Source organism: Strix aluco, chromosome 21 (genome assembly GCF_031877795.1).
Source record: "Strix aluco isolate bStrAlu1 chromosome 21, bStrAlu1.hap1, whole genome shotgun sequence".
NCBI classification, from domain to species: Eukaryota; Metazoa; Chordata; class Aves; order Strigiformes; family Strigidae; genus Strix; species Strix aluco.
The window spans coordinates 3,034,118-3,061,132 of NC_133951.1; the positions used below are offsets into that span (position 1 = coordinate 3,034,118).

Genomic DNA, 27,015 nt, shown 5'->3' on the forward strand with positions numbered 1-27,015 from the left:
CCTCTGAAGGAAACAGCCACCTGTTTGTTGTGGTTTTTTTCCTTTTTTTAAAAAAAAACAATATATATGGCCAAACATTTGCTTTGAGGACAAAGCAAAAAAAAAAAGATATTAATAGTACTTTATGCTTTATTCTTTTGTGATCAATACAGCATTTTCACAGACAGCATTTCCTCCCAGATGCCCCCCAGGTGCTGCTCGATGCTGGGGACAGGACACACGCCGAGCTGGGTCTTGGCTGCTTTCACCTTGTTCAGGTATCGGTGTTGGCCAAAGCTCCCCTGGGCCCTCTGGGCATTTCCACCCACAGGTGCCTGCTGGGGCACAGCGAGGCGTCACGCTCTTGCGTAGGCTGTCCCCAAAACGCAGCTGGGGCCCCGAACCCCACAGTCAGAGCCACCCAGGAGGGAGACCAAGGCGTGGAGCTGTGGCTACAGGGAAAATCCCCAGATGTGACGACTGTAACCCCGGGGCTCGGATTCACCCATGCTCCAGGGATTCACCCATGCTCCAGGGATTCACCCATGCTCATCCATGCTCCATGCTTGCTTATAAAGAGCTCTGGTATCTGCTAGTGCCACAAGTGACACAGCCCTCCCTCTCATGACTTTCTCAAAGATTGTCCTGGATTCAGATTGACACTTTATTTCTCTGTAACACCTGAAAAACCACAGCAGAGAGGCACCACAGAAATAAGCGTATTATGCAGCAAATCAGAAGACTTAATGTTCATTATATAAAGACCTGTCTGTTCAATTGTCCTTCTCATACATCTTTAATTTTTTTTTTTTTTTAGTTTGGAAAGGCCAGGTGTCGAGTTATTAGAATCACCGCTATCTTAGGTGACATACACAATCCAATCTCATGGTGTGTGATCCAGCCGTGAACAAGTAAACCATGCTTTCGTTTCAATACTACCTGCATACAGTTTTGTTTTCACACCAATTTAAAGACACTATTAAAAACTCCTTGCTGTTTACCTCATTAACCAGTACACTTGCAATGCTCACTTAAAGCAACATGCCATTTCACAGGCAATTCAAAGCTATGACTGATAAATACAATACTATATAAAAATTTAATTTGCTTTTCATATCCTTGCTGTTGCCTCTTTTTAATACTCTCTTGCTCCTTTTCTCTTCACCGTGTGAAGCATCAGGCACTATTTGTCTGCTGAAATACAGACACCTCCAGCCATAACCGACACTCAGGTAAAAGCACGTTTTGTTCAGAATCGCCTGTTGAGCTACATGGACAAAAATGCTGTGACACCAATACGGTATCATCACATCAGGATCATATTATCTACACTTCGTGGATGACAAGTACAACATTAATGGCACCTAGTTACAACAAAACTCTACCAAAACTATCTTGCCACCACTCTGCCATCTCTACTCGCAGGTGCATCGTGCCCTGCACACCACCAGTGCTGCCCACAGCACCCCCAGGTTGTCACCCCTGCATGCCCGAAAGCCAGGGGCACACAAAGGTCAATTGAACTCAGAAGTGAATCACAAAGACAGCAAAACAACCTCCTCTTAGTTACCTTCGTGACTTCACATACCGTGTACGACATCTTCCCATACGTTGATCCCCCTCCAGTGCATCTCTGACGCCCGGCTCCCAGCTTTGCATCCGCTGTGCTGAGCTAAAGCCGGTCGCAGGACTGGGTCGAGCTCTGCCTTTGTAGGTAATTTCACACCCCCTCTGTTGGCTGTAGCATCTTGCAAGGCCTGACCACCCACACCTGCAGGGAGATGCTGAATTATTGGCTCCAAATAGGAAGATAACACTCTAATCCTCCTCACTTCGGCATGGCTGAAAAGGCATCAGCCTTTCCGTGATGTTTTTCCACCAGGCTTCCTCTATTACATGCTTTTTTCCAGGGGGGTTGTGCCAGAGGGCCTCTGGCTGCAGCTGTGCTGGGCTTATGCCTGATTTCTTGTGAGAAAGTGCCATCCCGTGGCTAAGTGTGAAATCCTTGCTGCTTCGTGTCTGAAAACTGAGGCAAAGCCACCTCAGACAGCTATAATCCCTGTACCGTAGCACAGATGTGCTGCAATAAGGCCAATTGCCAACCTCCATCCTCCCTCATCCCACCCTGCTCAGCCTTTCGGCACCAAACCTGAACTACAACAGTCCAGCTCCCACATCTTCAGTAGTTTCTTTTTACGTGGACACTTAGTTTTTATTACTGGTTCATTGTTATTCTTTGGGGGACAACTGTTGTTATTTTCCACTGTTAGCAAGGTCTGGCTTAATCACAGGGTTTGGAAGTTGGAGATAACATTAAAATCAACAAAACAAAACTAGTCCTCACCCTACTGTGTGGGGAGTTTCACAGACTTTCATCTCAAACCAAAACTGCTGCTGAGAGGACCCTGACGTGACCATGGGCAGGACTGTCCTGCCTTTAGCCTTTAAGGCAAGAAAATAATGGTAATATGGTATAATGGTCTAGCTACTCAGAGTTGGACAGCTAGACAGGTTTTTGTCTTCCCAACTCAAACCAATTTAGGTCCTGAGCATTAATGGAAATCAAGCACATTTAGGCATTTTATCCACAAAACCAGAAAAATAGAAACCACTACCTTTATTTTTTATTTAATACAAATTAAATTTTAAGCTGCTCTGCGGCTGGGTGGCCCCCAGCATGTCCTGGTGCCTGGGGCTGGACTTGGCACTTCCCCTTGCTGAACATCACAAGGTCGCTCTCAGCCCATTTCTCCAGCCTGTCTGTGTCCCTCGGGATGGCAGCACCTCGGGATGGCATCAGCCACTCCTCCCAGCTTGGTGTCATCTGCCAAGTGCTGAGGGTGCACCCTGCCCCATCATGCATGTCACTGTTTAATGAAGATGTTAAATAAGATCAGCCCCAGTATTCACCCGTGGGCTACACCACAAGCTACTGGCCTCCAACTAGACTGTGCACCTGATCACCACCCTCTGGGCTCAGCTCTGGGCTCAGTCCACATTTCTTCAGCTTATAAACTCTAAGGAATCCACACAAACTCTAATGAGTTGTTTTGGGGGTTTTTTAATTATTCACACACAGTAGAGCCATATGTTGAGCTATATTAGCATCAAACAGTGCTGTGTCTGTAGTAACAGCAGGTCTAGCAAGACAAATCCAGGAGAGGACTCAGTCTATTGACTGCCTTGAGAAATAGGGGAATACACCAATAATATCTCTTAGGAAAACTTACAGAGGAGATGTCTTTTATACTTAGAAACCACAGGAATCTTCACATGGCAACTCAGCCGCACACCAGAATCTTCACATACTCGTTGTTTGTAGACTAAGGGATTACCTCAGATAAATGTATTGAACCCAAGTTCAGGAGCAGGTGTTTTCCCCTCCCCAGTAAAAGAGTCTATAGGTAGGCCTTTAACTTTCCTTAACCAGGCCTTCTTGCACGCTTTCTGCTGATCTTCTGTGAGCTTTGCCTGGTGTGCCTGATACTGAGCTACAGTAGCTGCCTCATACGCCTCCTTCTCTTTTCCTGTCAGAAGCCTGAACCCACTGTCATTCTGCGAAGGGTCTGCAGCATACAGACAAAAGGGCTTTTTTCTCCTGGAAACTGCTTCTTTTTTGATTTGTTCAATCCTCTCACGTGCTGATTTGATCAGTTCAGAAGAAGCTGTAAAGGGATTGATAAACTGGATGTCATCTTGAGGGAGAGGAATGACTTTACTGTGACCACTGTGAGCTTTCCTTTCTTGCAGCAAACCACGACAAGTCTTGGGACGTACAAGGGAGGGAGCAGGGATGGAGGAATTCACAGTGGGTCCATACAAAGAGTTTTTCAGCTTGAGCTGCAGCAGTTTGGTTTCAAAGGGTATAGAAATCCTTTTCATAGTCAGAGAATCACTGTGCAATCTCGCACGTTGGAGCTGGACTGTCTGATCCTTTTTGTGTTGCAGAGGGGTTGTGTATATTCGTACCATTTCAGGGTGGTGTTGCTGAGGTTCCCATGGAGGTTCCCGTGCTTCCCCGACTTTTGCAGTGTGCTCAGTACTGGACCTGACTGGCGCTGCCTTGCAGGCGTTCTGCAGCATGCTGGTGGTTAAGAGGAACTTGTCAGGGGACAGTGGACAACTTGGACCTCTTCTCTTTTCATGCTGCAGAGCGGCTTCTGCCCTGTCAGGACGTGCAGGTGCATAGAGAGAAGGGCCATGTCCAGATTTGCCATCTGTTTCCAGAAATAAAGCAGTACATTTGGAGCTGAGTTTGTGATCGCTGTGGGCGGGTTAGTACTCTGAGTAAGACCAAGGATGGGTGCTGGACTGACAGGCATATGGATGGTCCCAGTTTATCTAGAGAACAGGCAGCTTAGGAAGCTACAAGGCAGTGGTGCCCATTCTGGTTTGCTCATCCGTACCCTCACTAGTAACGCTGCCAATGTCAGAGGTAACTCTGTCTTGGCTGACTGAGAAGTGTTCCTTGCCATAGCCTGTATGGGTCAAACTGAAGTCAGTATCCATAACATATGTTGTATTTGTGTGTGGAGGGCTTGGTATCCACCGTGTTTGAAACCATGCTTTCTAAAAGGAATGAGGTTCCCCATCACCTCTTCCCATACACCCCTTTCTCGTCCTACAGTTTGTGCTTTGGGAAAAGCCTTCAAGACAAGTTGGTTCCTGGTAGAAATCTTTGAAGTAGCCAACAGCTAAGAACCACTCTGAACTATTAACTACCGAGAGCTTCAATTGAATTGGAAATCACAAGGCATGCTTCACAGCCTAGCTTTGCAGTCTCAGGGGGTGTATGGGGTGACCTGTGCTGTATGACAGACACATCAAGATGGATTGTGTGATTATGCCCTTGACTAAGAACTTGATGGGGATTATGACACAGACTGTGTAAGATGCTCAGTCCCATGGCCTTGCCATAGTGATTAATTTGTCACTTTGCTTTGCAATGTCATGCCGTTCACATGTCATTGCTTTGCAATACAATTCTGTTTTCCAGGCTGGTTAACAAACTTCTGCCCTCTGGAAATGTATTTCAGAGAACATTAAGTTACAGTGCGGAAAGGCAGAATACAGCAAAACAAGCTAATGAAAATTACTGCTTGTTCCTTGTCACAGAATTTACAGCTGTTTAATCTGCACATACACATGACCCTGCATCTTAGTTACAAACACCAGGGGTTTGGGGTTGGAGATTTTCAACTGGTACAGCTCTTCTGAAGTAAGATTTTGGAGTATGTCTTAAAGTTTAAGATCCCAACAGATTCTGAATATAGAATGTGAGAAAATTTAACTTGAGACAAATGCCATATGGCCACAGACCATGTCTGTGATCTCAGTACTATCTCATTTACAAGTTTCAGGTTGCCACGTCACTGCTGACTGAGACGATTTACATATAATTTTTAAAAACAATTTTCTGAGATACTGCTATTGATTCAATACCAACTACTTGAATAAATTTTGTGCACAATTCTCCTACACCTCTTAAAGAAATCAAAAAAATAGAATAAGGATACAGTAAAAAAAAACCCCTAGATACCAGAGAACTAGGCTTTATAGCTAGAACTGATCTCTTGTCCTATTCATTTGATTGATCTAAAGCAGCTTCTGTAGCCATCACAGGCTCTGCAAAGTGATCTGTTTTACCCCTGCAAACCTTTAATCCAGAACGGGCCTGTCTTCTGGAGATCCTCACCTTTTGTTTAATCCATTCAGTTATCTTAGGTGCACTTGTTTAAAGAATTACTGTCCTACATAGCTGTGAAGAGTCCTTACCAGTACCTGCTAGGATTCTTGCAGAACGTGCTCTCGCTGACTTTCCCGAGGCAAAGCCATGGGGCTGGGTGGTACCAGGAGCGAAAAGCTTTTTCTGCTGCTCTGCCTGATCATGAAAATTCTTTTTGATCTTGAGAAAATGCTGCTGCTGCTGGCAAGCTGCTGATTTCATCAGTCCATCACAGAGAGCTAGAAAACGGAAGGAAGAGTCATCTCTAAACTTCACTGGTGTTAAATTGGTTTTTTTATTAAATAAAATCTTCATAACTGATGAGATTTCAAGTCTTTGGTTTTGCCTCTTATCACAGCTTCTAAAGGCCTCGGTATTAGAAATAATCCAAAGATATTTGATTAGCAGAAAACCTCACAGAATGACAGCAAATGTTGATTTTTTAAAAATATTAAGTATGTATACTCAACCTATACATTTTTGCCACTAAAATTAAAATATATTGCACTCCCTATTTGCTTCCTGTTCCTACAAACTGTAGATCTTTTACCAAGCAGGGCTGCATCAAGGAGGCCAGCATCTGATGGCCTTAAAGGCACAAAAACTTTCTTAGCCCATGAGTTTATCTGCAACATACAGTTTGATTTTAGAGCTGGAAAATTTGTGATGCATACTGTATTAAATAACTGCTGATTTTTAAAAAAATAACATCACCATGTTACAATTTAAAAGGTGCCTGCTTATGTGCAATCACATTTCCTCGTGATGGCAGATCCTGAGTGCAGGTGTCCTATGACTTTCTAGAGTATTTTCTAATAAATAATTCAAGCACTGAATCAGCAGCATGTTTCCGTGCATGCCAGCTGTAAGAATATGAATAATACTACTGATTTCTCTATTACTCAGTTAGAAAGTGACAGTGCCTGTCTTGACAAACGTGTTGAATTTATACCAAACCTTTCTAAAGAGGTACAAAGGTTTCACAAAAGCCTGGAAATGACAGAACTATTGAAATGCAACAGCACATCTACCAGACTGCACTTTAGAAAAGCAGCGTCTGTAAATTGATTCAGATGAAGGCAGTGGGTACTTGAACTCATTTTAGAAAATGGCAGCATATTGCAGAGGCTGTACGTAATCCTTTGAGATGTTCCACAGCTTTTTGGTGGCCACCAGTGTATGCAGCAAGACAGCACGAGCTGGTCAGCACCTTGTGTCTTCAGAGCAAGTCGATGCATGTGGCCGAGGTCGGGGCGTTTCGTTCGCTGAAGCAATGTGCTGCTTGAAGTCCCCTTGGGCCATTTTTTCTTCCCCACCATCTCTCTGTCGGAGTCTAAGGTATAGTCCCACTTGACATCCTCAAACTGGAACATCAACAGACTAGTTGGTGAGTTGATCACCAGCCTGGAGAAGGGAAGGAAAAAGCTGTTAAAAGCACAGATATCATTAACACAGCAGTTACTACCTAACAGGGCCGGTTGCTTCTGTGCAATGCAAAACCTGAGGGCACTTAAACAGTCTGGAGATAACCATCGCTTGTTTAAGGGAGCAGTAGCAATTAGTCCCATCAGACCAGTCCAATCAGACGTGGTACATTTTAACTCATACTATGTATGAGCTCTACGGGGCTCTTTTCATTCAGCTCTAAGGCAAAATTAGTTTTAAAATAATTAGGATGAAAATTGCCAACAGTGGACTAAGCTAGATCAGTGCAATGCCAAAAAAAAATGGAGACACCACGTTATTAGGGTCATTTAAACCTAAGTTGGTGTACTAGGTCTGGCTGGGATGGAGTTAGTTTTCTTCATAGCAGCCCACAGATTATTGTATTTTAGAGTTGTGACCAAAACAGCATTGATAACACAGCAGTGTTTTAGCTATTGCTTACACAGAAGCTGGGAACTACCTTCAGTTTAGAGGTGCAGATGTGAAGGAACCTGAAAGAATTTTCCATTATTGGCTTATAAAGAGGCAGGTAAAGGCTTTGTCAGGCCTGGGCTTGATTCTCCAACCCCTTAAGAAATTTGGGTTCTCAATTCAGCTTTACAGTTGGTCCTTAGAATCGCAGAACTATTTAGGTTGGAAAAGACCTTTAAGACCATCAGATCCAACTGTGAATCTAACATGGACAAGTCCACCACTCAAGCATGTCCCTAAGCACCAGGCCTACACGTCTTTCGAACACCTCCAGGGGTAGTGATTCAACCGCTGCCCTGGGCAGCCTGTTCCAATGCCATATCTTAAGTTGTATAGAAATAGGAAACTGTAGATTGCTGAATGGACTAAGCAAATCTATTTTCAGCCATTGCTAACAAAACCAAGTTATTGAAGCAGTCAATAAGCAGTAGAGCCCTTTAAAGCTTATTTGTGAGAAGTATGGTAAAAAAACCCCAAACCATAATGCCTTAAATTACAGTGTTATCTACCTAGTTTGGTTCAGAGACTGATTGCAGCTGTCATCACCAACCTGTTTTCTGCAACACAGAAAGAAGATATGGGATCCCCTCTGCTACTGGCCGTCAACACTTTCAGGCAAGTGCCAGTCAGGTAGTTAAATATACGAATCCTTCCGTCAGCACAGCCGCTGATGACTCTGAGATAGAGGAACTCCAGAGACAGAACTTCCCTGAAAACACAATATGCCAGTGTTGGAACACTCATCATGCTTTCACAAGGAGACGTGATCAACCACCTCTTTTGTCTCGGAGGAGATGCAAAGCTCTGCCTCCATCAACAGGCTGAACAAAGAAGCTCACTGAGATATTTAAACGGCCGAGTAGTGAAGTCCGTCATAATCACTCCATGTCCAAACAAATCAACCCAGTACACCCTCAGAGCAACCAGTGGCGTTATGGCCATCTGCTGTGTTTTAAATTTCATTTTTATGTCTAGGAAATTAAACTAAAACAATATGATGCTACAGTTTTCACAGTTCTAATAAACAATTAAAGTTTTAGAAGATAACAATATACAGTTGATAGGGTTCAGCATGTAACTGAGACTCCTCCGACACAGACAGTATCTTCTGCTGACTAGGTGGCATGATCCCCTTCTGCATACGGGTTGGGATCCTTGAAATATTGGACTATGCACTGTCAGTCTTAAGCCACCCCTACCTGTGAGCAAGCGGTTGCGTATTTGCATTTTAGGTTGTTATAGGTCTTAACTGACAAACACTGGTTGTGACCACAATAGTGCCTGACACTGTTTTAAAGATGAAGATTGTTGAAAGTGGGGATATTTCAAATCCTAAAACTGATAATGAAGGCGTTTTGTGTTCCTATAAGGGAGACTTTTTTTTTTTTTTACAGATTTAGTGGACTGTTGAATACAACTTGAAACACATCCGATTCCTACTTAGGGTGGCGGAAAGCCATTAGGCATCTCTTAAGGTTTCCCAACATGCTCCATCCCAGGACGTATCCATCGGTGCTTCCTGTGACTAGGTGCCACTGATCAAAGGACAAGCACTTAACTGGGCCTTGGTGCCCCTCTAATGTCTGCAAAGTAAAGAAATAGGTGCAACACTGTCAGCAATCTGGATATAAATGTGCCAAGATATCTTATGGCATTCACAATAGCAGCCTTATATATTATACTGTCATTTTATTGGGTGTTATTATAATATATCAGTACACCCTATGGATAACTGTATTAGTTTTATAATCACTTATAAGAAATATTCTGGGCTTGTTGATGATGATGAGCTACTGGCGTGGAATTAACATCCATTTTCCATCCTTATTACATGTGCTAAATAGATGTTACTGCACTGGGACCTTTGTGATCTATTGAATCACCCAGGAGATCACAAGGATTCACCCAGGAGATCAGAGTGGACTGCTCTGACTATAGTGGAAGGGGCAATTGCAAACAGCTCAGCTGGCGCTGGGGTAGCTGGCGTCTGAGATGCATCTCAACTGGCAGCTCTCTTCCCCACAGGTAGAAGGAGCTTCACTCCTCTCAACTAATTCTGGACGCCTGCTAAGGTAAAGCAGACTCTGGCCTCAATCGTTACACTGCAGAGCAGTATCCAGCTGCTTCAGCTTTATAAACTGGTTCTGAGAGCAAGTTTCATAATTTGATCTAACCCATGATACCTTCAACCCCAAGTTTCATATTTTGATCTAACCCACGATACCTTCAACCCCAAGAGCTGTTAGCCAAGAGCTGTTAGCCAAGAGCTGTTAGCCAAGCCCTCCCCACCCTCTTCCCAGGTTTTGAATGTTTCTACAGGAGCAGAGATTAATGTATCTACAGAGATCAAGTAACGGTGGGGGTTAAGCAAGGCAAATCAAAATTTGGGTAAAAATTGACAGTTGTTTTCAAATCAGTTTTTATATTATTTGCTTACAAATAATTCCGCAGCTTCTTTTATCAGTTCAGACTGCTTTTGATTGGGTCTTCAACAAAAGCAAAAAGCTATGATACACTAGCACAGAAGATTTTTGACTATTTAGCACAAAATTATCCAGCTAAGAAGAAACTTACTTTGATCAGAGTGCCAGTATCAGCACACCAGACTTTCACCAGCCCTTGGCCACCCCCACTGACAATACGGGTGCTGTCCATTTTAACTACCCAAACAGCACCGTTGTGCTTCAGGGTCTTGAGACATTTCCCACTCTCCAAGCTCCACACTGTTAGGGACAAAGGGGAGAAATATTAAATATATATGCCCCAACAATAAATTTTTCTGATTTAATTAAAAGATACTACTGGAATTACAGTTGCACCTTCTACCTGCAGCTCTGCATGGAGCCAGGTGTTGGCTTAAAGAGTGTAATTGCATGGCAAAGGGTTTAAATGTGAAGTCCAGAAAATGGCACATCCTTTTCATCCGTATTCTGTAAGCTCACAACAAGGAAATTTCTGGCAAAGCTGAAAGTTAATACAACTCTTCCAAGACTTGGTCTAGCCCTATTAAAACTGAATAAAAGCAGAAATAATGAGAATTTATTCAATGACACAATCAGAGCCCTTGTGTGCGCATGTGTCAGCTTAGGCTGTTCTGGAAGCAAAAACACGAGATACTAAAATTCACCTTCTGATTTATAGACGTACTTTCATACTCATACACTGCATGTGTTACACTCTTCACAACTCCCAAGTACTCTGCCCATTGCTCACTCCTGTTTGCCTTCAGCTGGGAAGCTGCTAATCTTGGCTCTCACCTTTTACCATCCCGTCTCTGGCTCCTGACACAAACTTCTCTTCATATAAGTCCAAGCAGGTGATTGTCCCACAGTGACCGTTAAAAATTTTCACACAAGCACCACTGTATATATTCCAGCATCTACAAAGGACCAACCAAAAAGGGAATACAGTAATTAACTGATGGCTTATTCATCTTACTCATTATTTCCAGCTCTTCCCCCATACGCACTAGGTTAAAACCAGGAGTCATTCCGCTAAGGTGTTGGAGGATTTGGAATGACGAAGTCAGGCTTAGTATTAAATTTTTACCAATATTCTTTTGCCTCCAAACTGCCTGGAAACGTGCAGCTAGATTTCACCTTTGTCACAGTTACCTTCAATTAACCTTAAAATGTAGAGCCTTCCAGATAAGATTGTTTCTTTACCGACCAAGATGATTTCTGTTGACTTTATCTAGAGAGCTCAAGCCTGCACTTAAACAAACAGCCCTTTTGGAGTGGGAAGGGGCAGGGAGGACAGAGCCTGAGTCAGTATAAACTCTTTCCCCTTTAGTTAAATGCTCCTATGCAATTGCCATGCCAGAGCCAGGCAACCTGCTGTTTAGCTTTTCACCCCTCATCACGATACTTTTGAGATTTAGTGATGAGATGGAAGAGCTGATCTTCTCCACCCCTTGTTTCCGGGTGCAGTACCTGGGAAGGAGCAGCTGTACAGCAGGTGTTGAGCCTGCTTAGCACAACAGGCCTTCTAAAATGTCATGGAGAAATCCAGCCTCCCTGAACTTGATGCTGACCTTAGCAAGGTCAGAATCTCACTGCCCATGGAAAACATATCTGGTGTCTTAAGATACTTTAGGAAAACCTGTGCATCAACACATCTTCCTATGTTACTGGGTGAAACTGGGAAACAGAAACTGTCCCGTGTGAGTGGGGGATGCGTTTCCTTGTCTATTGTTCTTTCTTCATTGCTCTAATGAAAGTGATGGAAGGAGGATTCCTAAGGGTTGGAGTGGAAGGATTAAAGTTTCATTTTTCCTGGATTTTCCAAGGGGTGGTACCAGGGCACAGACCCAGTGCTGCTCACCTGATGCTGAGATCAAAGCTTGCACTGAGAACAAACCCTTTCTTCTCATTGAGGAAGAGTGCTTTGATGCTGCCAGCGTGGCCAGAGAGCAGAGGTGGCACTTCTTTCATTCCCGACGTACCAAGAAGCCTCACTTTTCGGTCTGCAGAGCCAACGGCTACCAGGTTTCCACCACTGTAGTGGATTATTCTGCTTCGGTCTGATCTAGATAAGAAATGGCGAATGAGATGAGCTTTAGCCAGCTAACAAGGTACAACGGGAACTTCTCTGATGCTTAATGGTCCTCACTGAGCATCCTGATGGGCAATACGCTTAAGTGGGTGAATCCTTTGCAGGGCACTACAACCAAGGTCCCTGGTTCTTCATACCTGAGTCTGTATCTGGAGGGTAAGCTTAAAAAGGGGACAGGGCTCCTCCTGGCCCCGTATCCCTTGTGATAGATACACTGTGGATCACTAGCCCTTACGTCTTTAAAAATATCTTCTCTTGGTATCTTTATAAAAAACTGGATTTGTCACTGAGGATTTCTTAACAGTGATGCTGAGAGACCCTTCTCCAGCCGTACGTTGTCACAGAAGGATCGCAGGGAATGGGACAGGTTTTCAGAAGCTGCTGTTTGGCCCTACAGCCGGGCAGTCTACTCACTGCTCCATGAGGACATGAATATTGTAGGAGCCACAGAAGACATTTCTCTCCTCCAGCTGGATCGTGTCAGTTTTCAGATCATGATAGGCTGCCTGCAGATTGCCTTCCTCCTCCTGAAAGGTAAAAGAAAAAAGTGAAAGAAAAGTAGGGAAAAGTGACCCAGGGAGGGAGGAACGCAGCATTATTCCATGGTATTAAACATATCAGCTTGGTCCCCACTATAGCGATGAGACCAAGAGAGACAGAAGGCGTTGGTATGGAACAACCAGAGCACAGAAACTTCCTGGTCAGTGCCGAAACAAGGGTTGCTCCCATGCCATGTGCCGTGGCAAAAATGGAAAACCTGACAGCTACACCCTTTATTCTTTGGGGAAAAGGCCGTGTCCTTGTGATGCTGCCCAGCCTTGCCAGCACTCTGGCCTCAAGGCTCTGCGTGCAGGGGGGGGACGCGTTAGGACATGGCAGGAGTTCAGGGATGCCGGCTCCCTCCTGTGCAAGAAGGTGCTGAGCAAGCATTATCCTTATGAAGTGCTCACGATGGTCCAAGCCAGAAGCAGGAGTGGGAGAAGAGCAAAGCAACTCCGAATTCACTGCCCTGTCTTCCAAGACTACCATGTCCTCCTTCCTCCCCAAATACTGAAATGCCAGATCCATGGAAGGCAAACAACTTCCAACGTACCTTCGTTTGACTTCCCCAATTGTGACCTTTCACTTCGATGACATCACCCTCTTCGTTTAACTGTGGAATTGTCACATCGACTGTTTTAGCATAGTTTGAAACTGCTCCTCTGGGGCACAACCCCTGGAACAAACGAGTAGAGGCGACGCAGTTAGTGCAGAGCCCACACACATGAAAGATGCTGCCCATGTGCTGATGCTTCAGCACTTCCACGGGACGCTGAAGGTACATGCAAAGCTGAGCTGCACACACTGGCTCCTTGTCACTGTCTAAGAGACCTAGTTTGCATTTACCACTTTGTCGGTATAAGATTTAAATTCTTGTGAAAAATAACTGCTTTTTTTTTTTTTCCAAATTCTAGTCTTGACCGTTTAATAAGCTGCAAAATTTCAAAAGTGCATCTCATCTTTGGTGAGCGCTCAGTTGATTCAGAATCCAAACCCACTGAGATGAGAGGCTCTCAAAGCATCTTTATCAATATTTAAGATTCATTTTTAATGTGTGAAACCTTCCATTAAGCCTTCCTGAATGCTAGCACAGAGCAGAGATTTCTATTCTCTCTTCACAAATCAAAGCATGCGGAGAGTCCTAACTATCTCTTTGGGGATTTTACCTTACACTTAGCTTGGTGTATGGCAGATCTGTACTAACCAGGACAAGCCTTTCCTAGAAGTTCTGCTTTACCCTGTCCCAACCACCAGCTCCAACTTCTCACAAAGAAGCCTAGCGTTTCCATCTTCCTATGTGGGGCAAATGAAGCTCATTTTTGAGCTGCCTCAGGTAGCTCTGCTCAATTTCCACAAGCTCCTGGAAGTCCAGTAGTTGCATTTGTGACCAAACTCTGCTTTCTTGATTACAAGAATCTTTTGATCCTTTTTTGGAGTCACAGGCTCTCTAAAGGTCAGTAAAGCTGTTCTGTTGTGCTTACTTGTGGCAGTACAAACATCTGACCTGGCTTAGCTCTGCAGATGGAGGAAGAACGAACAGGGTGAAGTTGGGAGGTAGCTGCTAATAAAAGCATCTCCATCTAATGCCTTGGGCAGTAACAGAAAAACACACTCTTCTTAAAGTGCATAATAATGGCAGAAACCCAGGCATCATACCTGCAAATACAGGATCTTCTCCTGTACTATGCTTTGACACACACGTTTCTTCTTGACTTCTTTGGCCAGAAAATCCCAGCATCTACTCACAGCAGCACATGCATTGAGGGATTTTTCATCCAAAAGCCCTGAGAAATTAAAGGCACAGATTGACTAATGCCCTATCCACGCTAGAGACCATTCATTACCCTTGGGGGAAACCACCCTTGGAAAACAGGAGCAGCTTTACCCAGGATGTACATGGACAGGTGAGGTGGCAGGCAGCGAATGAAGTCCTTGGCTTGGTTGACATTAGAGGGTGACTGGAGAGATGCAGGAACCACGGTGACATCTTGCTCAGCCAATGACATAACAGGCGAGTTGTCCTCTGCATCAGCACCCTCCTGGATGAGGCACTTGGTGTTTTGGTGCCAGAAGCACATTCCTGGTGGTTGACCACCTAGAAGACAGGGGAATTTACAGTCTTGTAAGCGCGTGAGCTTTGGTGGGTGTTAACAGCACCGTTGTTAGTAACACACCGCAGGAGTTGGTCGATCTTAGTCTGACTCTTCTGCTAATCCCTTTGGCACTGTGCCCTTCAAAGGAAAATGCCAAAAACACTCAGGATCTTGCGGGGACAGTTCACACCAGCGGGGTTTGAGGGCAGAGGATGACAACTCTTCCCACTCACCACTGCCCTGAAGGGTCACAAGGGCTCTTCGCAGCTGGAAAAATCAGGTGATCAGAGGGACCACGGGAGACCCTGGGTGAGCTTGGTGGGGACACAGTGTGACAGTTTCGTCTTTACAAACACAAGATACTTTACCTCCTCCAACTCTATCTACAGCAGTCACCAGCACGGGAGGGTGACTGTCCCAGGCTCTATGGGGAATGCCAAAACAACCTCGTGCCAAGGACATAGCACTCCTTTCCTGAAAAGAGTGGAAAACCTTCTCTTCCTTTAGCCATTAGATTTTCACCAGCAAAAATATGACTTGGGTTGTGACACTGCAAAAGGAAAGGCGGACAAATTTCTCCATTGGCTCCAAGATAAGGGAAGGGTAAACACAGCTAATGCTTTTCTCACATTAGTAGCTTTTGCTGGTGTCCACATACGCCTCTAGCATCTCTGCCAAACTTCAGCCCCCCACGGTGTAAGGCTTTCCTTCCTTTTAGGTGCAACACCAGCCGCAGTGCTACATTTTGAAATTCAGGTTGTGCTGGTGGAAGACCTTACACCTGGCAGAACATCATCTCAGTCAGCAGAAGGGAAGACGCTGTCTTTCATCTCTTCACTGAGTGCGTGCTGTCAGCACCTCGGCAAACCTGGGAGCTGGCTCAGAGCAAAGACGAGCATCTGTTGGATGGCATCACCTCCCTTGCATGGCGCTTTGAACTTCCCAGCTAACTACTGCCGTGGTCTGCCACGCTTTTGACCCAGAACAGAGCTGTTCCTAGGCAGTGCCAGTTGTTTGTGTCCTGGTATGAAACACCTAGATTTTTCTCCTCTAGTATCAAATACTCAGGTAGTGGTACCCATCAGACTGAGCTGGCCAGTTCTTGCAGATGAGGTTTTACGTAAGAGCTGCAGAAGAAGTGCTAGCAGACCCTAGTGGAAATGGAATCTGGGCACGGGGCTGAGGACAGCTGTCTTCCCTGAAGGTGCTCTGGGATTCAGCAGATGAGCCATACACATCTTCCTCTGCAAGAATTAACCAGAGTCAAACCTTACAGTAGCCATCTTAGAGCTGAAATAGGGGATTGCAGAAGTTAGAGTAGTATATTAAGTATCTAATAAATAAATTATGCTATATTATTTATTCTATCCCTTCTAGCTATGCAGAATTAGTCCCTTCAGTGCTTTCTTTAGTACGCTTTTTATTACTTAAAACATTTCATTCACAACCACCCCTCCTGAGATGCGTTGCCCAGGAAAATTCATGAGGAAGTTTTTGTCATTACACTGTTGTCAGCTACACTCCATTATTAGCCACATTCCTCTTCCCTTTAACGATCACCTCATTTACAGGGCTGCTGCACAGGGGTGCACACATGCGGGCTGGCCCTGAGGGGCTGATGCTGGGTCAGGATGAAGCTGCCAGGTCCGAATCCCCTCTGGCCCTGTCTCCTGCTGCCAGGAGCACCCTTCATGCTCTGTGCTCGCCCCCCACTTTGCCCACTCACTCCCTACACCTGGAAGGATCAGAGACCTAAACAATACCAGATTTGCAGAGCACAAGGCAAATAATGTCTCTTTAATCAAGTAGTAATGAGTCTCTTTAACCAAGTAGTAAGCGATAGGACAAGAGGGAATGGCCTCAAGTTGCACCAGGGAAGGTTTAGACTAGATGTTAGGAAGCATTTCTTCACAGAACGGGTTGTTGGGCGTTGGAATGTGCTGCCCAGGGCAGGGGGGGAGTCCCCATCCCTGGAGGGGTTGAAGAGTCGGGTTGACCCAGCGCTGAGGGATCTGGTGGAGTTGGGAACGGTCAGTGTGAGGTTCATGGTTGGACTGGAGGAGCTTCAAGGGCTTTTCCAGCCGAGACGATTCTGTGATTCTGTGAAAGCTACAGTTAACAGTTATGTTGGCTGGGCTGTTTCTTTCAGCAATTACCCTTTGTACCACCTGCATGGGGAATTTTAAAATACCTGCTAGAGAGGGGAACAAGCATCGGGAGCTGCCAGACTGCTGCAGACGACAGAAGGGAGCCTGGGTAACGTTACCTCCATCTTCACATCACCCCTGGGCCACAGTGCTTGTACCTAGAGGTGGCTCTGACACGGCCTGAGCATCTCCCCCGACTGCGGGCTGGCCCAGAGCGTGACCCAAGAAAACTCAGGGGCAGATCTTGATCCGCAGGACAAACCGAGGGTGACTGCAGCCCCCCACACCCCCCGAGGGACACCAGCCCTGCCACGCTGCCAACAGCAGCTCATTTCCCAGACAAGACGAGGGGCAAGGGCTGCGTGCTGCCTCTCTGGACCACCGTCCCGGCGGGAAGGGCCCTGTTCGAGGGTCACGGCTGACATCCCTCTGCCCCACTCGTGTTCAACGCGGCCACCACGCACGGCTCAGCTGGGAGAAACCCAAGAGGATTTTTGGAGCTCAGGGGAAGCCGGCCCAGCCCCAGCGAGGCTGATAACTAAAACAGGCCCTAAAGGGAAAACCACGGCGGCATCAGCGCCCCCAAACATCAAACCCCACCAGCCTGGCTGCCCTGGGAGGGGGGGGGGGGCTTTGGGCCGCAATTTTCTGCCTGCTAAGCGGTAAATGAAGCATCACCTGAAGTTGTGTCCCGTGTCCCGGTGTCCCCACGCCCGGGCGCACACCGGACCGCTCGTCCCCGTGTCCCCCGGACAGCCGGTGGTGCCAGGGGCGGCCCCGCCACCATCCCCGGGGATCCCGAAGCCCCGGCCCCGCCGTTCGATGCCGCTCGCCCGCCGCCGGGCTCCCCCCGCCCGTCCCCGCCGCGTCGCGGTTGCCGGGAAACAGCCAGTACCGTAACCCGCCGCCCGTATTGCTGCTAAGAGCCGCGCAACGGGTGAGTGGTGCCCCCCCCGCGGCTCTGCCCAGGCAGCGGGGACGGGGCGGCCGCGGGCAGGGCAGGGGCACCGGCACCGCGGAGCCCCGGAGCAGGGGTCAGCTGGAAAGTAAAGCAAACGGGTGTTAAAAGTCCCGGGGAAGTGGAAGCGCAGTTGGCCTTGGGACAGCGCAGTGTTTGTTTTTCAGAGGCACAAACCCAGAGGTAGTGTGTAAGCTGGGCAGAGCCCATCCAGGGGCTGTTGCGTAGGTCAAACACACATTTTTTTATCTAGTTTCCTGAGTCAGACAGTGGAATAGGCTGCCCAGGGAGGGGGTGGAGTCACCATCCCTGGGTGTGTTTAAGGGTCGTTTGGATGAGCTGTTGGGGGATGTGGGGTAGGGGAGAACTTTGTAGAGTCCGGCTGAGGATTGGATTCGATGATCCCAAGGGTCTTTTCCAACCTGAATGATTCTGTGATTGCGTCCCAAGTTTTCCCCAGTTGAAAAAAAGACCTCATTTAGTCATCTAATGAGTCAAAAATGCACGTAGAATAAAAGTAAAGGCTGGTTCATCCATCATCGGGGAGAAGGTAGGATGATTAACTAGGTCATTAAAAAAAACAGCTTTTGACAAGACGACAGAGCTTTGCAGAACAGCCCAGGTGGGGAAGCAGCAGAACAGGCAGGCAGCAATAAACTCGTAGCCCCTCATCCCCCGCAGACGGGCACAAACGTGTTGGGACAGCAGGGCCACATACCTGGGCCTTGCTCTGAGCAGGGCAGGTTTGGGGCTCCCGCTGTGCCCCCTTGGCCCTTTGGCTTGTAGGCAGGAGTGGAAAAGACACCGCTGGAAGGGAGCACGACGTTCTCCGCCCTGCGGAGATTTCAGTGCTGCCGGTGCAGCGGTTTCAAGTTTGATGCACGCAAAACAGACATGCTGCGTGAAGCTGGCAGCCCTGCGGGCTTGGGCACCCAAGCTGCCATCCCACACGCAGCCCCACACGGGATTTTAGCACAATTCTTTGGCAGAGCAAGCAGAGAAACAGGGCTCCAGGCTCAGCCATTTTTCTCCAGTGCAGGGTTGTTCTCCTGCCACAAAGAGCTACTTACAGCAAATTCACCCCTTTTCACCAGTTTTAAACCCAGCTACAGGCTGCCTCTGTGTTCTCGCTTGTTTAATTAAATCAAAGCTTGGGGTTCCCCTCTGCAGAGATCACAACGCCTCCCAGAGATGCATTTCACTCCCTATGCACAGAAATGCTCCTCTCACACAGCATCTAGGAAGAAATCTTTACTTCCAAAATGGTCCATCTGGGACAGCAGCACCCACCATTGAGAAACTGCTGTCCCAGGGGAAGAGAAGCCCCCCCCAACATCCCTGATCTCTCCTACCTCCAGGAGGGCACAGCCGCCTCTCCCCAGGGCAGGCTCCCTGCTGTCCCCCACTTGATACTCGCAGAGAGGCACAAACACCCCAGCAAGGGAACACCCACCAAAACCAGCCCTGAGACCCCATATAACCCTTATTGCCTCCCTGCCAGTCCCAGGCTTCATAGAGACCCCAAACCCCACTGCTGGGACAATACCCTCTGCAACAGCCCCCCTGGCCAGGGGAACAGGAGGCCTGGGAGCACGTCCCCCACTGCCAGCTCCTCTCAGATAACCCCCAGAGTCACTTCACCAGCCGCACGCGAGTACACAGAGCTGAACCAGCACCGGTGGGTATTTGCCAGAGGTAAATATTGACAGACCTCAGAGAAGCACAGCCCAGCAGCTGAGATAGCAAGCAGAGTATTTTTTTTATCTCTTCTACTCTCCCACATAGTCCTCCTAAACTACAGCTCTTCCATGTGGCAACTCAGCCCTTTTATTGGAAACCTGTGCTCCTTCTCCAGCTGAAATAATTTTGCTGCTGCTGGAGCTCAGGTGGCTCTGCCTGTCCCTGGTGCAGGCAGGGCTGCCTGCCTGGGGAGCCCTCCCCACAGCCAGAGCCATGGGGATTAGTGTTTTGAAGCAAGCAATAAATTCCTGAGATGCGTAAGATTCATTTGAAGATTAAAGCTGTGGAGGCAAAGCTAAAACAAACTGAATGTTTTCCTGGCTCAGTCTGTCCTGGGACACACAAAAACCTGGGGAAGGTGAACACACCCTGAGAACAGAAGCTGAAGTCCTGTGTCTGGGAGGTTTGCCCTGGGAGGAACTGGATGCAATGGGAACCAGACTGGTTTTTCAAGGCCTGGAGACACATTCAGCTGCCTGCCAGTAGAAGGAGGAGCCCAGGCCACCGCTGAGGCTGGGCAGTGTGGGCATGTGTTTGGGTCATTTTTTCCCTTGCACGGGTCTTTAAAGAAAAAACCCTTTTCTTCAAAGTCCCGATGTTTTGGAATAAAGACTGGAGCATGCCTGGGGGCTGGCAAGTCAATCCCTCTCCATGCAGGGGTGGTTAAAGCACAGAAGACACATTGAGCACCCTGAGAAGGATGCAGTGACTTTGGTGGCAAAATACTTCTCGCTTCCCAGGCACAGCACCCCTCTCCTATAGCACATTTCCTCCCACGCGTCATTTTTTAACGTTTTGATGGCCTAAAGGTTGTTCACAGGAGTTTCATCCCCGTGCAGCGGGATGCGGGGGTGGGAGCGAGCGCAATTTGCAGTGTCACAGACTGTGTGCAATGCTGGAGGGTACAGAGAAGGGACAAAGCAGGGAAGCAGAAATATTAGGTCCTTGTCACCTTGGCTGTTGTGGCTGGCTCGCACGCCACCTGTGAAGGGCAGGGAAGCTGTGAGTGTCCTTATAAACACCAGCATCCAGTTATGATGGTTATTTTTATTGTAGAAGCTTAATCGCTCACCAAAATGAGGGAGTGCCCAGCTCAGCCCGGGAAGCTACAGACAGCTAGAGGCACAAGGAGCCAGAGGCTCAGTCAGAGCTGATAGATATGGTGGAAGGAAAACCAGTGCTGCCTTCCTTGTCTTACTGGGATGTGGAGGGGAAGGGTCGGGAGCAGGTTGCCCATGGAGCTCGTGTCGGAGATGCCTGGCAGTTCTCTGAGGAGAAGCTCAAAACTCACAGCAGCCTTCCTGCTAGGCAGCTGCTGCTGTAACATTCATGGTGTCATGAGTTGCTCTGATTTCAGAAGAAGCAAAGCTGGGGATGAGTCTCTTTAACGAAGTAACAAGCGCCAGGCCAAGAGGGAATGGCCTCAAGCTGCGCCAGGGCAGGGTCAGACTGGCTCTTAGGAAGGATTTCTTTGCAGAAGGGGTTGTTGGGCGTTGGAATGGGCTGCCCAGGGCAGGGGGGGAGTCCCCATCCCTGGAGGGGTTGAAGAGTCGGGTTGACCCAGCGCTGAGGGATGTGGTGGAGTTGGGAACGGTCAGGGTGAGGTTCATGGTTGGGCTGGAGGAACTTCAAGGGCTTTTCCAACCGAGATGATTCTGTGATTCTCCTTGCTGCTCTCTGCTTAAGAGGACACCGGGCGCCGAATAGCAAAGAACTTGGCCGGTATCGCCCTCCTCTCTATCTCAAGCCATAGGGAGAACAAATTTGTCTCCTTGTACTCGCCAGCAAGCTGGAAGGTGAAGCTCTGCAGCAGAGTGGTGAGGAGAAGGAAGATCTCGATGCGGGCCAGCGCCTCTCCTGGGCACATCCGCTTCCCTGGGGGCACAGAAAGGGGAGGGTGAGCACCGGGCTGATGGCTTCGTCCGGCATTTGGGAAAAAAGGGCATAAAGGATAGCGAGAAAGCTCATATTAAGGGTACAACTTTGGTGCCAACCAATATTCATGCTGGCGGTCCCTGGCACGGAGCTGCTGCAGGCAGGGTGCTGGCAAAGGCAGCATGCAGGGCTGAGCACTGACCTGCCGAGAAAGCCAGGAAGGCATCGCGCTTCCTGAACTTGCCATTCTCATCCAAGAAGTGGCCTGGGTCGAATTCTTTTGGGTTCTCCCACTGGGTTGGATCCGAGTGCACAGAAGAAAGTACTGGAATAACAGTTGTGCCCTGCGGGAGAGGCAGGGGAGCAAGTGACACAGGGCTCTGCTGAGATGGATCAGCAAGTGAGGAACATCTGGGGGGTGTGGGGGGAGGCTGGGTGCACACCCCGACGCCCACCCAGATGCCCGTGGGGGAAGCAGCCCGGATGGGCGATGGCTCTGTGCCAGGCAGGGACAACTAACATGGGGCTCTGGTGTCCCCATGGTCCTGCCAGTCTCTGTGCAGCTCATAAGACAGAAATTATTGAGTTATTCCCACTGATTTATGTTAAACCCCCTCTCACTGCACAAAGTCCAAAGGAGGGAAGTGTTCCTTCCAGGTGGGTGCTGTACAAAATGCTGGCAGTCAAACCCAGACTGGAGGCCATCCCAAGATCTGCCAAGGAGGTGGGGGCTGGCTTGGCCCTGCGCCCGGGTGAGCTCAGGCTCCCAGCCCCAGCAGCCCTGCACATCTTACTGGTGGAGAGAGGTGTTTTCCAGGACAGGCAAGGGACACGGGTGTGTGGGCAGAACTGGCAGCAGTGTTCACCTCCCCTACTTCTCCACTAAAAGGTTATTGCCGTCTCCCTGCACCAAAGATTGGGAAAGACCTGGAACCTTCAGGAGTGAACAAACAGTCCAGCAGCAAAGGCGAATGTCATTCAAGCCCCCCTGCCACCCTTCCCCTTGGGACACAGAGGCTCCAGGGCCATGACATCTACCTTGGGGATGGTGTAGCCCCTGAACACAACGTCCTGCGTCGTCATCCGTGGGAAGTTCTCAGTGCGGCTTTTGTGGAAGAGCTGCAGCTCGTGGATCACCGCGTTGGTGTACGGCATCCTCAGCTTGTCCTCTGTGCTGGGAGCACGGCTGGTGCCCACCACCTCATCGATCTCCTCTTGGACCTTGGCTGGGGAAAAGGCAGGCATGGAGTTGTGGTGCTTGCTGTGCAAAACCCCCCATAATTTCTTACTGGCCTCCATGGGCATCCTAGAGCCAAAGGGTGACCTATCTGAGAGGGACCGACCTGGCATAACTCCTTCTAGAGACCAGAAATAGGGTCTCTGTCCACACACCTCTCCGGACCAGGCAGGTTCAAAGCACCCGTCATAGGCCGGTTCAGGGCCATCTGCACAGGCAGGGATGGAGAAAAGGGAGCAGGTACCCGGATCCCTCTGGCCTGCATGAATCTGTGTCTAATGGCTCTCACCCTTGGGTGACCTGTGCAGCATGATTTTGGTCTCCCCCCAAACAGGACCCTCCAGGGCTGGGACTCTCTGTCTGTGCCTTTGCTGCACTGTGACCTCCTCAGGCACAGGGACCACTCGCACTTTGCTGCCCTTACCTTGAACATGGGGGTATTTTGTCAGAACCAAGAGGAAGAAGACCAGGACGTTGCTAGTAGTTGTTGTCCTGGCACCAAAGATATCGAATACTGACATGACCAAGTCTTCCTTGCTGTACATGTTCTCTGGGCTGCTCTTCTCCTGCAAGGATGTGGTGGGGACGAGATTCAGTATTGTCTGGGTGATTTTCCAGGCTGCAGCCAGGTCTGGAGGGCAGCCCTTGCCCCTCTTTGCACCACCTCTACCTTCTCTGTTTTCAAAAGGAAACAGTCGATGTAGTCTCGGGGGCAGCTGGGATCCAGCGTCAGCTTGTGATGCTCGACTCTTTCACGGATGTAGTCCTTCAGCTTCTCACAGTTGGCCAGGAGTTTCTTGTGTGGCCCTGGGAGGTGATGTATGATGTTGGGGAAGGTGTTGTAGACCTGTGGATGAAGGAGGCACAGGAGGGCTCAGGTGCCTGCATGGAGCCTCCCACACCTTCTCTCAAAGTCATGTTGTCCCATCAAAGCCAAGGAGTGACCCAAAGCCAAGGAGCATTCCTCGACTGCCTGAGCACATCAGACATGAGTGAGAGCACAGCAAGGACGCCTACCGTGGCAACGGGAGAGAGGAAGAAGCTGACGTAATTCCCGATCACGTTCAGTAGCTCCAGAAAGACCATGTCGCTGTAGCTATAACGGCTCCCAAAGACAACAGAGCAGATCACATTGGCAACTGCATGTCTGAACATTGTCATCGGCTCAAACGCATTTCCTGCAGTCACAGAAGAGGCAGCAAAGGCATCTAAAGTCAACAGTTATTTATCTGCTTCAACACAGAAAACACCCTTCCTCCCCCTCCGATCCCCTGTCCTTTGAACTCTGAGCCCTGGTTGAATCTGCCGGATCTAACAGCCAAAGCAAAGAGCCCTCCTGAGCCACGGGCTCCGGCAGCTACCTCCCTGCTCCTAAACCCCTCCCCAGTGGTTGGGACTGAGGAAAGCAGAGGCATCTCCAGGCACTTTGGGCTCCTTCCCTGGGGATCTGGGGGGCTGCAGAGCATCTCCCTATGGCAACCAACCCCTTGCCAGCACCACACGTCAGAGCAGAGGAGCCACTGTACAACCGAGCTTCCATCTCCTCTTATATTCAGGAAGCCCTGAAGAGGTGGTGGCACTGGCAGCAGCCCAGATTTGTTGGAGATGAGGTCATCACCCTGACAACCTCCATGTCACCAGGGCAGTATCTTATTTGTACATTCTCGATGCCATGAAGTTTAGTTTCCTATTTCTGTTCTTTGGCATGAAATGTTCCTGAGTGGTTGCCACCCTCTGCACCAGTCCAGGAGCAGGATCTCCCACCCTGGCCTTTAAGCCATGACTGTACCGCAGTCCTGCAGCTCTCCCTGGGTGGGATGGGGCTCGGTCTAAGCCTTTTCTCTACCAGGTTAATCCACACCAGCCATTGCAAACAACTCTGGGGACTACACGTGTCCCATGAGGCTGTTGTGTGTCCTCTGCCTGCCACAGGGGACAGGGTGGACAGGACCCACGTCACCTTTGAGTTCTGACAGCAGTTCCACCAGATGCTGGGCCTCTTGCTGCACCCGCTGCGACATGGAGCTCTTCCCCATCCCAAAGTCCCGCAGGGTGCTGACCGTGAACCTCCGCAGCTCCCGCCACTTCTTCTCATCGTTGGAGACAAAACCTGGAGGGAGGCAGTGAGACCACTCCCCTGCCCACCCTGCTGTTCCTCCCCAGGATTGGGGAACCCTGCTCTGGGCCCAGCGGGGGAGCAATAGGGCAATAAGCCAGGGAGTGACACTGGAGTGTGCACAGTGTCCTTGAAAGGCTGAGGATCTCTACAGAAACTCAGTACAAAGCTGGAACTGGCTAACTGGAATTAATACTGTCCTTGGACAAGAGGCTTAATATTTGGACAGGCTTGCAGAGTGGGAAATGGGTGTTTGAGGTCTTGGGTGTTGAGTCTTTCACTAGACTCGAGCATGGCCAGCTGCAGTCAGGGACTTTCTGCTCATCCAGAGAGCAATGGTGTCTAGAAGAAACCCAGACACCTACCATAGTCTTTCGATAGACTCAGCAGAAGAGGTATTTCAGGTCTCCCTCCGAACTCCTCATAGTGGCCCAGCAGAGCATCCTTCACCACCTCATACCCACAGAGCACCACCACCGGCTTCTGCCCCTGCCAGATGGTGAAGATGGGGCCATACGTGCTGCTGAGCTGGGGGAGGACAGAAGAGCTGTGGTGAATGAGTAAGTGCCTCCCTCAAAGCTGGCATCCTCCCCCTTCTTCCATCCCAGCCCTGTCCCCGGGGGGTTTCTGATCCCAGTACCACCTTGGGGGTTCGAAACATCATCTCCGGGAAGCAGCTCTGGATGGCGGCAGCACTGCAGCCCGGAGAGGGGTTAATGTCACTGCTATGGGTCTCTTACAGGAGGAGAAAGACTTCAGTAACAGTATTGATTATGCTCCCAGTAGCAGGGATTTAGGCAATTCTGGCAGAGCAAGAGAAGAGAGAGGGAAAAAGAGAAAAGAAAGGTAGGAAAAGAGTCACCTGCACGATTCTTCTTTTATTTTGACAGGGGACACTTTCTCTCCTGATGGGGCTGGGAGGAGGCTCCTCTCTTACCTTCTCATAGGTCTTGTAGAGGGGCAGGATGTCCTTTTGCCATAGGTTGCCCAGAATGGGCCTCGGGGCCGGTCCAGGAGGCAGGCAGCTTCTCTTCTTATTGGTTCTCCAGACCAGGAACCACAGGATGGAGAGGAGGAGGAGGGTGATGAGCACCCCAGCCAATCCAGCATCCATCTTCATGCGTGCTGCTGAGCAGGGAAAAAAATTAAAAAATTCCCCCTCCAGGGAGAAAATCACAACTGAGCTGTGAGCAGAGAGGAGCTGAAACCTGCTGCCTCCGCCCTTCCTTGTGCTCTATATAGGCACAGCCCTTCCCACGTCCCTCGGGTCATCTCTTGCCCCCAGCACTCCCCGTGAGGTCAGTGACATGGAAATGTTGGTTTCCTCTGGCCAAGCACATACCTGTCCCCGCTGTGTTGTAACACGGGACTCAAACAGCTGACGTGGGAGGCTGGAAGCATTGCAAAGCCAAGCAGACACGCCAGAGGAGATAGTGGTTCTCCCCGTGTTGCTGAACCACTTTTTGCTTGGGGCTCTCTTTCGGTGGCATGCCACAGAAGTTGTCACTGTCCTGGCAAAACCTTGCATGTCCCTGCCAGGTCATTGCTCATTTTGTCACTGCCTTGCTTACCAGTGCAATGACCCACGATGGGACATTCTTGTAAACAGAAACCGAGGGAGAGGGGGCATGCACGGCTGGTCAGGTACCTGTTGGGTGACAATTTTTCATCAAACTCCTTTCTGATGGAAAATGGATCAGAAAATAGGAAAATCACAAATTTTTTTTCTGAAATATTTTGGGGTTCCACTTGGGTTTTAGAGGAACACCAACCCAAGGTATTGTGGTTGTTGCAGGCATGGGGTTAACTCTTCCCGATGTTTTTGAGCATCTCGCTCTGAGCACCGACACATCTGGCTGCACACGAGCACATCTGGCGTTGGCTCAGCACCACACCTCTGGTCAAGAGCGCTCACAGCCTTTGGCCGAGCGAGCTGGTCACAAGCTAGTTCCCAGCAAATGATACGATTTTTCCTGGAGGAGATGGCTGAAGGAAAAGAAGGGGGAAGTTTGATTTCATGCTGGTCCCTGCAGTGGAAGGAGACCCTCAGCAGAGGGCATGAAATGGTATCCACTGAGAGGAGCCTGAGTTATAACGCTCACCCAGAGCAGAGCATCTCCTGGTGTCCAGCTGC

General features: G+C 48.8%; 2 protein-coding genes across 3 annotated transcripts; both read right to left on the reverse strand.

Moving 5' to 3' along the window:
- Positions 1 to 3,024: 3,024 nt before the first annotated feature.
- On the reverse strand, positions 3,025 to 17,760 carry FBXW10B (F-box and WD repeat domain containing 10B). Of its 2 annotated transcripts, none has more exons than XM_074846820.1 (13): positions 17,634 to 17,760; positions 14,601 to 14,810; positions 14,372 to 14,499; positions 13,269 to 13,391; positions 12,590 to 12,702; positions 11,945 to 12,148; positions 10,879 to 11,000; positions 10,196 to 10,344; positions 9,062 to 9,204; positions 8,172 to 8,330; positions 6,915 to 7,108; positions 5,761 to 5,943; positions 3,025 to 4,196 (listed from the first exon to the last, which is right to left on the reverse strand). In XM_074846820.1, the coding sequence occupies exons 1-13, from the start codon at positions 17,740 to 17,742 to the stop codon at positions 3,316 to 3,318; spliced, it is 2,718 nt and encodes a 905-aa protein (XP_074702921.1). In that variant the 5' UTR covers positions 17,743 to 17,760; the 3' UTR covers positions 3,025 to 3,315. The 2 variants fall into 2 exon arrangements, with proteins under 2 accessions (XP_074702921.1, XP_074702920.1); XM_074846819.1 differs by having other exon boundaries at positions 5,755 to 5,943.
- A 1,836-nt stretch (positions 17,761 to 19,596) lies between these two features.
- LOC141932761 (cytochrome P450 2C5-like) lies at positions 19,597 to 26,076 on the reverse strand. Its single transcript, XM_074846822.1, has 9 exons — positions 25,819 to 26,076; positions 25,247 to 25,409; positions 24,726 to 24,875; positions 23,783 to 23,943; positions 23,436 to 23,612; positions 23,190 to 23,331; positions 22,567 to 22,754; positions 21,731 to 21,872; positions 19,597 to 21,528 (listed from the first exon to the last, which is right to left on the reverse strand). Exons 1-9 carry the CDS (start codon positions 25,999 to 26,001, stop codon positions 21,335 to 21,337), a joined length of 1,500 nt encoding a protein of 499 aa, XP_074702923.1. The 5' UTR covers positions 26,002 to 26,076; the 3' UTR covers positions 19,597 to 21,334.
- Positions 26,077 to 27,015: the final 939 nt, after the last annotated feature.

What these genes read in the sequence shown, in the direction of transcription:
- FBXW10B (XM_074846819.1), bottom strand. Translation starts at nt 17,742, where the DNA reads ATGGTGGCGGGGCCGCCCCTGGCACCACCGGCTGTCCGGGGGACACGG. An exon ending in AGAAGATCCTGTATTTGCAG is followed by an intron (nt 13,392 to 14,371) that starts GTATGATGCCTG and finishes CGTTTGTTCCAG; the next exon opens with GGGTTGTGCCCCAGAGGAGC. An exon ending in ATGGCTTTCCGCCACCCTAA is followed by an intron (nt 8,331 to 9,061) that starts GTAGGAATCGGA and finishes TTGTGTTTTCAG; the next exon opens with GGAAGTTCTGTCTCTGGAGT.
- LOC141932761 (XM_074846822.1), bottom strand. Translation starts at nt 26,001, where the DNA reads ATGAAGATGGATGCTGGATTGGCTGGGGTGCTCATCACCCTCCTCCTC. An exon ending in AAAATACCCCCATGTTCAAG is followed by an intron (nt 22,755 to 23,189) that starts GTAAGGGCAGCA and finishes CCTTTTCCCCAG; the next exon opens with CCAAGGTCCAAGAGGAGATC. An exon ending in GGGGCTACACCATCCCCAAG is followed by an intron (nt 21,873 to 22,566) that starts GTAGATGTCATG and finishes CCTCTCCCGCAG; the next exon opens with GGCACAACTGTTATTCCAGT.